The 13048-nt window shown below is 41.4% G+C and overlaps 1 protein-coding gene across 11 annotated transcripts in view; it reads left to right on the top strand.

The window, feature by feature from the left end:
* Nucleotides 1-13048, top strand: part of TIAM2 (TIAM Rac1 associated GEF 2) — a 769295-nt gene that overhangs the window by 722198 nt on the left and 34049 nt on the right. For all 11 annotated transcript variants that reach the window (XM_073585716.1, XM_073585715.1, XM_073585720.1 and 8 more), the window contains one exon: nucleotides 11710-11768. In XM_073585716.1, the coding sequence (XP_073441817.1) occupies nucleotides 11710-11768 (59 nt within the window). The remainder of the gene's footprint in view (nucleotides 1-11709; nucleotides 11769-13048) is intronic.

The following is a 13048-nucleotide window of genomic DNA, read 5'->3' as shown; positions in this document are numbered from 1 at the left end:
ATGCGGAAAGTAAGCAGCAGGGCTGTGGAGTCGGAGTCGTGGAGTCGGAGTCGGTGCTCATTTTGGTGGAGTCGGAGTTGGAGTCGGTATAAAATGGACCGACTCCGACTCCTAAAATATATAATAAATTGGGTACAGTAATTCAATGCAGGATGTGCTGAATATTTTTTCATAGGAGTTTGGGAAAGTTATGAAATGTCATATAAATGGCTGTTCTATTCCTGATCTAAGGCTACATTCACACACAGCGTTTTTCCTGTGTTTTTTGAGGATACGTTTTTCAGCTGCAAAAGCTGATCATCTTTTTAAAAAACTGCATCACCTGAAAGGTTTTTGAGCTCATAGATAATGTTTTCAATAGCAGAGCAGATTTCTAATCTGCTTTTATCTATCCATTTATCCATATCTGTCTATCCATATCGTATCTGTACCAAAAAGAATGAAAACCGGGTAGTACACCAATATATATTCTGTTCTATCTAAATATCTTGATTATTGGATCATAAAAATGATTAAATGTCTGAGGTTCACATTGTACTACAATAAATTTTTCACTTAAATATAAGCAATATATGTGGGAGTCGGAGTCGGAGTCGGAGTCGGTGTAAGGGAAATTGAGGAGTCGGAGTCGGAGTCGCAGGTTTGGCTTACCGACTCCACAGCCCTGGTAAGCAGAACATTTGCGGATGGTACCCACGGTCCGGAGGAGAGGAGACTGTCCTCCAGGCTTTGGGTACCATATCCCTGTAAAAAATAGAATTAAAAATAAAAAATATTGTTATTCTCACCCTCCGACGTCCCGCGCAGCCTTCTCGCTTCTCTCCACGCTCCGGTCCCAGTAATCCTTTGCGAAAATGCCCGCGATGGCGTCCGATCTCGCGGGATCGCGAAGTCTCGCGGTCATTCGCGCGACGTCATCGCGAATCACCGCGAGACGTTGCGATCCCGCGAGAACTGACGTCATCGCGGGCATTTTCGCAAAGGATTACTGGGAACGGATGCGCGGGACGTCGGAAGGTAAGAATAACAGTATTTTTTTTTTTTATTTACATTCTATCTTTTACTACTGATGCCGCATAGGCGGACTCAGTAGTAAAACGTTGGTCACACTTGTCAAACACTATGTTTGACGAGTGTGACCAACCTGTCAATCAGTTCTCCAAGCGATGCTACAGATCGCTTGGAAAACGCTAGCATTTTGCAAGCTAAATACGCTTGCAAAATGCTAGTTTTTCCGCGGGAAAATCGCGGGAATTTAAAATGCGATTTTCCCGCGGACTGGAATTCCGGTAATTTCCGCGAGAGTTCCGGTACGTGTGCACTTAGCCTAAGATGTGCCAATTCCGGCACTTATCCTCTCTATTCCCATTGCCCTGTAGCGGTGGTGAATGGGTTAATATAACAAAGGGTTAATGTCACCATTCGATTGTAAGGTGACATTTAGCCGATTAATAATGGAGAGGTGTCAAATTTACCATTCTTTTTCTTAAAGAGAAATCTCTCTAATCCTTAATCTTAAACACAAGTTATCTACCCAAGTGTGGGCATTGTTAAAAAATTATTTTTTTTGCCGCTTTATTGCTCCAATAGTCTAATATTAGACACCTAAATACAGTGGCCAATTGCATGGGATGGGATTTTCTGGTGCTATGCTATCTTGTTAAAGCATGTGGCCTTTTTTTCTTCACCCTTTTTTAAATGAAAGTTTTTTGTTTTTTTTTGTTTTTTTTTTAATACCAGTTTTAAATGTCTACTTTAGATACCCTACGACCATACTGCCATTATTGCCACATGCTTGTTACTGGCCGTGAATCTTCGTGTAGCAACTTCACAACCTAGAATTTTAGGTTTCATTAAACTACTTTTCATTATGGTTGAACATTAATATTTAAAACAAAAAAATAAAAAATGTCAGACACCAGCAACAATAAGGCTAAGTTCACACATTGCGGAACTCCCGCGGAAGTTACTGCGGGAGTTCCAGAATTCCATTCCGCGGGAAAACCGCATTTTAAATTACCGCGATTTTCCTGCGGAAAAGCTAGCAATTTGTAAGCGTAATTAGCTTGCAGAATGCTAGCATTTTCTAAGCGATCTGTAGCATTGCTTGGAAAACTGATTGACAGGTTGGTCACACTCGTCAAACATAGTGTTTGATGAATGTGACCAACTTTTTACTATTGAGGCTGCCTATGCAGCATCAGTAGTAAAAAGATCTAACGTTAAAAATAATTAAAAAAAAAAAAAATTGTGTTTTTCTCACCTTCCGATGTCTCGAGCAGCGTCCCAGAACATCGCGATGCTGCCGGCAGGTCCTGTTCCCAGTGATGCATTGCGGCAATGATCTTTGATGACGTCGCGGTCTCGCGAGACCACTACAGTATCGCGAGAACGCGACGTCAGCAATGGTCATTATCGCAATGCATTACTAGGAACGGGAGCTGCCGCGTGTAACGCTGAAGCCTGGGGACGCTGCGCGGGACATCGGAAGGTGAATATAACCCGATTTTTTTTTTTATTTTAATTCTATTTTTTACAAGGATATAGTACCCAGAGCCCGGAGGACAGTCTCCTCTCCTCCGGACCATAGGTACCATCTGCAAATGTTCTGCTTACTTTTCACATGGTGTGCACAGCCACATGCAGAAAGTAAGCAGAACAATGCATTCCTATGTGGGCGGAATCGCCGCAAAATAATGAGCATGGTGCATGTCTTTCCGCGATGCGATTCTGCCGCGGGAAAATCCGCAGCATTAGCACAGCATTGCGGAATCCCATAGGATTGCATGGGATGCTGGTTTTTTTGCGTTTTCACGGCAAAATCGCGCGCTGAAAATGCGAAAAAAACGCAACGTGAAAGAAATAAAGATTTTGCAATTTTACAATGTAGGCTCCACAAGAAATACTGCTGGCTGTCGCCGCACCTTGCTTTCCGTGTGCGTACTTAAGTAGCGACCTCTTTATTTAGGATTAAGATGATTTTTTTTGTCAAGGGTGGGAGGATTTTATGCTAAAAATTGGTTAATTCCACAAAAAGAGGAAAAACAATCCACACTGCTGCAACACCTAAGCCAAAACACCCAGCTGTGGGGTCAATACCGCTGTAGGCATACGTGCCTAGACTCTCGGGTGCCATCCTAGGAAGGGAACAATGTCAATAGTCTGTGTGAGTAAGAGAATGAAGGTAGCACTCACCGTCCCAAAAATATTGAAAGTCTAAACATCCTCGGCAGGGGAATTACATATGGAATGCAAGGACGATGGCCGCTTCACGCGATTTTGCTTCTACGGGTCCTGGAAGTGAAAAGAAGTGACACGGTCCATATACCAGTAACAGGTAAAGTCCCTCCCCCTTTTAGTTTAGTGCATGTGTTTATAAAGCAGGTGTGATTGCTCTGGCTCTGCTATAAAAGAGTGTCAGGTGTTGCAACCAAGACTGGTGAAGGAAGAAGAGAGAGTTCCTGGCAGCTCAGTCAGAATCCTGGTGTGGAAGGAGTCAGAGAAGATTTCCGTGCAGCTCTGACAGAGCTTGGTGGCAGCTATTCAGGAGGCAAGCTGCATTCTGGTGGTGGACTCTGTTGCTGGGAGTAAGAGCAACAGAGCAAAGCTAAGTGGTGTTTCCCTGTTTGTATTTTTCCTTGGTGTATTAGTACAGCGGTGGGGCCAGTGCCTGCACCACCCAGCTCCGTAGCAAGGGATAGGTGTAGGGTGTGCTAGGGTGACAGGTTCCGGCTCGGCGACAGGTGAGGAGCCTGTATAGGGAACGTTAGGAGTGTGAGGGACACTGACTCAGGGGAGTACAGGAGGTCTCCACGTCCCCATTCCCTATCGCAGGGCCCACCATTGTAACTGTTTTCCCTTCCCCCGTGTCTTGTCATCTTAGTTACCGGCCTGCGGGTCGTGTCACACAGGACGGGTCCACGTGACACCCTTGAGATATTTGTAGACAGCTATTAAGTCTCCTCTCAGTCTTCTCTTTTGCAGGCTAAACATTCCCAAATCATGCAACTGTTCCTCATAAGACAGGGTTTGCAGACCGGTCACTATTCTGGTCGCTCTTTTCTGAACTTACTCCAGTTTGTTGATGTCTTTTTTAAAATGTGGTGTCCAAAACTGGACACCGTATTCCAGATGAGGTCTGACCAAAGAGGAGTAGAGGGCAATAATGACTTCACGTGATCTAGACTGTATGCTTCTGTTAATACATCCTAGAATTGCATTTGCCTTTTTTGCTGCTGCATCACACTGTTAACTCATATTCAGTCTGTGATCTATTAGTATACCCAAGTCTTTTTCACATGTGCTGTTGCTTAGCCCTATTCCTCCCATTCTGTATATGCTTTTTTCATTTTTATTGCCCAGATGTACTACTTTGCATTTTTCCCTGTTAAAAACCATTCTGTTAGTTGCTGCCCACTGCTCCAGTTTATTTATATCTTTTTGAATCCTCTCTCTCTCTTCTCTAGAATTAGCTATCCCTCCTAGCTTTGTGTCATCAGCAAATTTAATCAGTTTACCCTCAATTCCTTCATCTAAATCGTTGATAATGATGTTGAAAAATACAGGGCCCAGGACAGAGCCCTGTGCTACCCCACTTGAGAAATTCTTCCAACTGGATGTGCAGCCATTTACGACCACTCCTTGGGTCCGATCACTAAGCCAATTATGAATCCACCTAACAGTTGCCTTGTCCATTCCATACCTAGTCATGTTTTCAATAAGGATTGGGTGAGATACTTTGTCAAATGCTTTGCTGAAGTCAAGATATACTATATCTACAGCATTTCCCTGATCCACCCAAACCGTGATTCCGTCAAAGAAGGAAATTAAGTTAGTCAGACATGACTTATTAGTTACAAACCCATGCTGACTCTGTTTAATCACTTCATTCTTATCCAGGTACTGACATACATGTTGTTTAAGAATTTGTTCAAAGATCTTTCCTGGTATAGAAGTCAGACTCACCGGCCTATAGTTGCCTGGGTCCACCTTCTTCCCCTTTTTGAAGATAGGAACAACATTTGCTCTTCTCCATTCTTCTGGGACATCTCCTGTTCTCCAAGAATTTTCTAAGATTATGGAGAGGGGTTCAAAAATTTCTTCTGCTATCTCCTTCAGTACTCTGGGGTGTAATTCATCTGGACCTGGAGACTTTAATTCATTTAGGTTAGCTAAGTGTTTCCTCACTATCTTTCTGTTTATAGATATCCTGGATTCTTCTTTTCCCTTAATAGGACAGTGAAGAACAGTTGATGTTACATTTCCTTTCTGAGAGAAAACAGATGCAAAATAGGAATTTAAAAGTTCGGCCTTCTCAGCATCCTGTCTTACCATTTCATCATTTTCATCCTGTAAAAATCCTATAGCATCTTTGACTTTTCTTTTACTTTTGACATATCCCCCAAAACCTTTATTATTGCTTTTGACGTCTCTTGCAAGCCTCAATTCATTGTCAGCTTTAGCTAATCTGATTTGTGCCCTGCAAGTTCTGCAGACAGCATTATATTCTTCTTTAGATATGCCACCCTCTTTCCATTTTATAAACTTTTTTTTCTTCCTTTTTAGCATGTGCTTAAGTTCTGTGTTCATCCATCCTGGTTTCCTTAAATGCTTCCTATTCTTCCCTCTTTTCGGAATTGTTAACAATTGTGCTTTGAGAATTTCATTTTTCAAGATTTCCCATCCTTCCTGGACATTTTTGTCTTTAAGGATATCCAGCCATTGGATCCCTCCAATTCTCTTTCTGAATCCCTTAAAATCTGCCTTTCTGAAATCTAACCTTGACGTCTGAGTTTTCACAGGTCTTCCTCCTCTAGTTATCCAAAATTCTAAAATAGCATGGTCGCTACCTCCTAGGGTCCCAGCCACTTTTACCTCCTCAACCATTTCCTCCCTTTTTATAAGGATTAGATCGAAGGTAGCAGATCCCCTTGTTTTCTCCCCTACCTTTTGGAAGATAAAGTTGTCAGCAAGAGAGGATAAGAATTTCCTTGACCAGTTAGTTTTGCCTGAGAGAGATTCCCAACAAATGTCAGGATAGTTGAAATCTCCCATGACAACTATGTCATATTTTTTGGAGAACTTGGCCATTTGATGCATAAAGAGTTCATCCATATCTTCAGCTTGCACAGGCGGCCTGTAGTAAATGCCTACAATGGTGTCCTTTCCATTGTTGTGTCCTTGTATTCTTACCCAAACAGTTTCCACAGAACTCCCAGTCTCTGAAGCTTCAATCTCTGTGAAGATATACGCGTTTCTAACATACAATGCGACACCTCCTCCTCATTTATCAAGTCTGTTTCTTGCAAATAAGTTGTATCCTTCTAGCCTTGTATTCCAATCATGTGTATCGTCCCACCAAGTTTCAGTGATTCCAATGACATCATATTTCTTTTCCTGTGTTAGTAGTTCCAGTTCTCCTTGTTTGTTGCCCATGCTTTGTGCATTAGTATAGAAACATTTTAGTTTGTGATTGGTTTCTCTTTCTCAAATATTTTTATTATTTAGATTCTTTTGTCTTTGTTCTTCCTATCCACTTCTAATAGCAGAGTTCTCAATACTATTTGCCAGGTGTATGGCTTTTTCTGGCCTTTTGCTTCCCTTCCCACATTGTTCTAGTTTAAGGCTCTCCTGATGAGTGTAGCAAGGCGACTTCCAAATACAGGTTTTCCAGTCTTCGTAAGGTGCACCACATCTCTAGCAAGTAGTCCATCGTATAGCTAATTCACTCCGTGATCCAGAAATCCAAATCCTTGCTGACGGCACCATCGACTTAGCCAGTTGTTCACCTGCAGAATCTTATTCCACCTCCTTGTTCCATGGTCATCCACTGGGAGGATGGAAGAGAAGACCACCTGCGCTCCCAGTTCTTTCACTTTCTTGCCTACGTTTTCAAAGTCACTGCAGATGGTTTCCAGGTCGTTTCTTGCTGTGTCATTTGTGCTCACATGTATTAGCATTTTTTATTATTCAAAGCTGTTAGAAATATTGATTTGCACAAATCTTTTGGTTCTTCTCAACAGGTGTTTGAGCCTTGCCCGGAAGGGGAAAATCCTTGCCACATTGGTCCACTAGGCTTTATGGCAGGATGCTTAGGTGGAAGTTCAGACATTAGAGAGGACGCCCATCCTCATTATACAAAGCAGTCTTTGCCATATAGTCAATTTTTGAGACTAAAAAGAAATAACAGTAATCCAGGTGGATTTAAGAAACAATCTTCTGATCTATATAAAAGATTTACAAATAGAGGATATCCTAGGTCAATTCTAGATGCAGCTTTGTATAGGGCTGAATCATACACAAGATGACTCTGTTGGTAATGCTAATGGTAAGAAAAATGGAAAGGGTAAGAGATTTGTGTTTTGTTTCAAATGTGGCCCTATGGATAGGTATTCGATCGGTAATAAGAAAAAAACTGGCACATTCTAGAAAGGGATGCTGAGTTATCTGAAATAGTGACAAGGGGTCCATTAATTGCTTGCAGACGTACTACCAGCTTAAAAGATATCCTAGTACATAACCGCATAAGAAGTGAACGTAAGGATTGGATAAGGGCAGGTACCCCAAAGGGGGATTTTAGATGTGGCCATTGCTCTTTCTGTTCATTCCATATTACAGGGTGTACTATAAAAATTGGATCCATCTCACATCAGGTACAAGATTTCATCTCCTGCAGCATCAATTATATTGTGTGTATTATATTCTGTCCCTGTAAATTCTTTTATATTGGAAACAATGATTTGGACACTATTTGTTCGGTTTCGAGAACATTTTAATTCAATTCATTCAGGTAAAGGGGTCCCATGGTTAATTAACCATATGAGAGAACATCATGGAGGGAACCCAGAGGCATTACAATTTGCGGGATTGGAAAGGGTTGTTTTACCTTCTCAGGGAGGCAATCATTAAAGGCTTCTGCTCAGAAGAGTAGCAAGGTGGATTATGCACACACATGTGCTAGAAGCTACAAGCTTTTATGATAGACATGATATGACATGTCTGTATTCCTGTGATTATATTACGGCGTGACTTAGTTTGCTGTTTAGTAACATTCTATGCTGTTCCTTTACTTGAGTAGGTGGGTGAGTGTTATTCGCCTTCAATGAGAGGAGGTTGGGAAAAGGGGGAGGGACTTTACCTGTTACAGGTATATGGACCGCGTCACTTGCTTTCACCTCCAGGACCCGTAGAAGTGCAATCGTGTGAAACGGCCATCTTCCTTGCACTCAACATATAAATCCCCTGCGAAGGATGCTTTAGTCTTTTTCAATAAAAAATGGATTTTATGTGATGGTGAGTGCCACCTTCATTCTTTCTCGCACAGACCAAAAATTGGCTAAGGCCCCTTTCACACGTTAGTGTCTCTGGTACGTGTGTTGACAGTTTTCTCACGTACCAGAGACACTGACACACGTAGACCCATTCAAATAAATGGCTTTATGTCAGTGTGTTTTGACGGACCGTGTTTCTGTGTGCAAAACACGCAGACATGTCCGTTTTCACACGGACCACAAAACGGGCCACACATGCACACTGAGTACAGTGCACACTGTCCTCCATGTGCACGGACTGCCGCCGGGGAAAAAGCGGCTACTGTAAGTAAATATTGGGCAACTCCTTTACATTACAGCCCAGCATGGTCAGCTCTTAGAGCATTTTCCTAGGTGGATGACAATTGAGAAAATGTGTTTGGTCCCGATTTACACAAAGTCATACCTCTGGTCCCAACATGGGGAAGCCTAGCTTATTGGAGGTAGTAGCCCAATCTCTTTTACTAAGAAAATATGGGAAGCCTGCTAGAAAAAAATCCCATTAATATCGGTACGCTCCCCCTTGACCTCCTTTTTATTTAATCCCGCATTGCCTGATAGCTTGGATGGCACCTTTATTAAACCATGGATCAATAAGTAACTTTTTTGCTTTGCAGACATAGTTGACATTTATTGGGTACAGAGAGATTAATTGATATAGACATAAAAGGACAGTTCTCAGAGATTGTGTTGAACTGGATTTGTTTTTGCTTCCCTCCACCCCTTCTGTGTCAATCTTTTTTTTGTATTTGTCCATTTTCAGATTATGACATAGACACTTCAGTGTTGGGTCCACTCTATATTGATGGTATTTTATGAGATTTTGTTGTACAATGAATGATACGAGGGGCTGCTGATAAGTCTTTGGCTTTACCCAGAAAGAAAGGATATAAGAAGATGAAACTTTACATATATTCCACATACTCTCCACTGATATCAACACACTTCTTACATCAGTATTCCAAACTCTGTAAACCTTGCAAAAAGAAGGATTTCAGTTGTGCCTCAAACCAGGCATCTGTAACAGCCATGGCATCAGAAATGGTGTGAAATTTGGTACCCTTGAGGTGTTTTTTCAGGTATGGAAACAGATGATAGTCGGAGGGAGCAAGATCTGGTGAATAAGCCCAGCTCCACCAGTTTTTCCTTGGTTGCTTATACAGTGTGAGAGGAGGCATTATCTTTCAGGAACAAGATCCCTTTGGACAACTTGCCGCACCTTTTGGCCTTCAAAGCTGTCTTCAATTGGTAAAAACAATCAATGTAATACCTTGCATTGATGGTGAACCCCTTTTGAAGGTATTCCACCAGCAGCACGCTCTCCTTATCCCAGAACACAGATGCCATCACCTTAGTGGCTGTTTTTTGCACCCTGAACTTCTTTGGACAAGTAGAGCCACTGTGCCTCCACTCTTTTGACGACTTCTCCTTGGTTTCAGGGTTATACAAATAAATCCAGGTCTCGTCCATAGTGACCAGTTGATCCAGGAAGTTCTTATCAGTCTGGAAAGGCTGACAAATTGACCGGGTAGTTTTAACTCGCATGCTTTTCTGATCTGTTGTAAAACATTTGGGGACCCATTTTGCAAATGGCTTCTTCATGTCAAAATGTTCATGGATAATTACACAAACACATTCTTGGGAAATCCCAATGATGTCTGCTATTGTTTTAGCTGAAATTCGCCGATTCTTCAATATGAGGTTGTGCAGAGCATCGACGATGTCCAGAACAACAACCATTCTCCGTCGTCCAGGACGTTCCTCATTGTTGGTGCTGAAGTTGCCTGTTTTAAATTCGGCAACCCAATTCTTAACTGTAGAATATGAAGGGCATTGATCCCCCGATGTCTGTGACATATCAACATGAATATCCTTTGCGGACTTTCCTTTCAGAAACAAGAATTTTATCACTCCTCTGCTCTCATTTGCTGTGAATATCGCATTAGACTCCACCATTTTGTTTTTCCGCTTGCGTAGAACACTATTGCCCTAAACTAAAAACACAAAATTTTGAAAACGTATATTAGACACACAAGGCTTTCATGTGATGTAACATTCGTTACCATAGAAACAAAAAAAATCTCAAAGCCATAGACTTATCAGCAGCCCCTTCTACTACCTTATGTTCTTTTTCTGGATTCTGTGTCTCTATATTGAAAAACTCAATAAATATTCAGTTATAAAAATATATGCTGTTGGTTACCTCTAGTTACCATCCATTTTCCCCTAACCGGATAGGCTGAATACATTTGGACATTATAAAGGCTGTATTTGCATCACAGAGCTCAAAACTATTTCTCTTGACTCCAAGGATAAGGCTAGGGTCACACTGCATTAAAGCAGCCCATTCAAAGCATAGCGTTGACGGGCTGCGTTAACGCTATAGCATAACGCGTTATGCTATACCGCTAGCGCAGATGGTTCTTTAGACAACCTAAAGAACATTTAAAGTTTGTGCTATTTCGCTAATCAGTGCTTTTTCTGCGCTAGCAGTGACAGAGCCTCAGAAGCTGCAGTTCGCGTCCAAGGCTCCATCATTGAATGACGGCACATCGCTAGCGTATGCTGATTATGGCATGCGTTGGTGATGCGCCCGATAATGGGGGTTAATGGCAGCATTAACGGACTGCGTTACACCGCATTATACCGCGGTGTAACACATTCCATCTAACCGACTGCCATAACGCAGTGTGACCCCAGCCTAACTCACAGAGATCTACACATTTTTCAGGAAACTAGAGGCTACTTAATTATGGGAATCGTGCAAAATAATTTGATGCAAATCGTACTTTTTGGGAAAATTTGGTAATGCCAGTGCATTTGAAATCCAATAGATCAGCTCATCTCTACACTGCTTTCTACTATATGCAGTTGACCTGTTGAATATCATCAGTGAAACGAAAACCTTTACTTTAGAAGCTAAAGGAACACTCTTAAAAAGCAGTTTTTTTTGTAATATGAGGTTCTTTAGACAACCTAATGAACATTTAGTGTTTGTGCTGTTTTGCTAATCAATGCTTTAGTACGAGCGAGCTGTTACTTGGCAACAGAACTGCAGAGAGTGGGTGAGACCCCATGCTTTTGTGGAGATTCGGCATTATGTATGCTGTATCTGAAGCAGTGTATCCTTTGTCTCCTTCTTCAGTGCTTAAAGTCGGCAAATTAATACTAGACCTGGGAAAATAATGTACATTGCATTACGAATCCAAGTTGTGTATGGCGGTGTAATCTTCTTGGTGATCGTCACAATCATGAGACCTAATGTACTGGGTGGAAATTAAAGCACCGCATCTAGAAGGGGTAGTTGATGAAAAGCTATTCCTTTCGAACTGTGTGCAAATGTTTTATATGTGTATATAGGGGTCTAAATATGATTTTTTTTTTGTATTGTTCCTTGCAGTGTTTAGAAGGGCAGTCATTCTTGTGCACAAAGAAAACTTCAAGCTAAAAAAAAAAACGGTGAGTACACCACAGGCTTCACCACATGTGGTCCTTTTAATGTTTCGTATTTGTGGATATGGCTCTCCTCCTAACTGATTCCATTAAGTATCATCACTTCATAAAACTAACCCTCTACGCAGTGCATGACCATTTTGTGCCAAAAATTAGAATGTTAAAATATATAATGTCTTGCATCTAGCGACTATTTTCCATACATTTTACTAACCAGTTCACAACAATAATCCTCAGAAGAAAGCTGTCAATTGTCCTTTAAAAGTGCTGGATTAGTGTGCATACTCCTAATTGTCTAAAACCTCAGTCTGGATGGTAAAGGGGATACTGAGAGGAGGTGGGAAGCCAGGAATCCTCTTATGAGAGTAAATCATGGGAAGAAAATCAAAACATGCATTACTGCATGTAGGCGGCAAAACAAATATACTGTATATTTGTAATTGGGCCCTGTAGGAAAAATAGACTGCAGATTAAGATGATGACAGCATTTTACCGACACACTTATTTAATGTTCAATCAATTTCTCTCAATTTCTCGGTTATTATATGCAAATTTCTTTAAAAGTAATGTTCCAGAATGTCACTTAGAAGTCAAAGCACTGACACTGATAACATATTAGTTATAGCAGTCCTCTCAATTCATTATGGAGAAAAGAAAAACAAAATCCTAGGATGACTGCTAAAATCTGGTTGAATGACTGAACATAAGCCAACAGTGTGATGCAGCAGCATAAAAGACAAATACAATTCTGGGATCATGTGAAGTCATTATTGCACTCAACTCCTCTTTGGTCAGACCTCATCTTGAATACTGTTTCAAGTTTTGGGCACCACATTATAAAAAAGACATCAACAAACTGGAACAAGTTCAGAGAAGAGCGACCAGAATGATGACCGGTCTGAAAACCATGTCCTATGAGGAACGGTTACAGGATATGGGAAAGTGTAGCTTGCAAAAAAGAAGACTGATAGGAGACTTAATAGTTGTCTACAAATATCTCAAGGGCTGTCACATTGTAGAAGGATCATCTTTATTCTCATTTGCGCAAGGAAAGTCTAGGAGCAATGGAACAAAAATGAATGGGAGGAGACACAGATAAGATATTAAAAAAAACTTTTTGACAGTTAGGGTGATCAATGAGTGGAACAGGCTGCCATGAGAGGTGGTGAGTTTTCCTTCCATGGAAGCCTTCAAACAGAGGCTGGACAGACATCTGTCTGGGATGACTGAGTGAATCCTGCTTTGAGCAGGGGGTTGGACCAGATGACCTAGGAGGTCCCTTCCAA

Source organism: Dendrobates tinctorius, unplaced genomic scaffold (assembly GCF_039654945.1).
Source record: "Dendrobates tinctorius isolate UK_male_01 unplaced genomic scaffold, ASM3965494v1 ptg000087l, whole genome shotgun sequence".
NCBI classification, from domain to species: Eukaryota; Metazoa; Chordata; class Amphibia; order Anura; family Dendrobatidae; genus Dendrobates; species Dendrobates tinctorius.
This window is presented reverse-complemented; position numbering and strand designations above follow the sequence as displayed.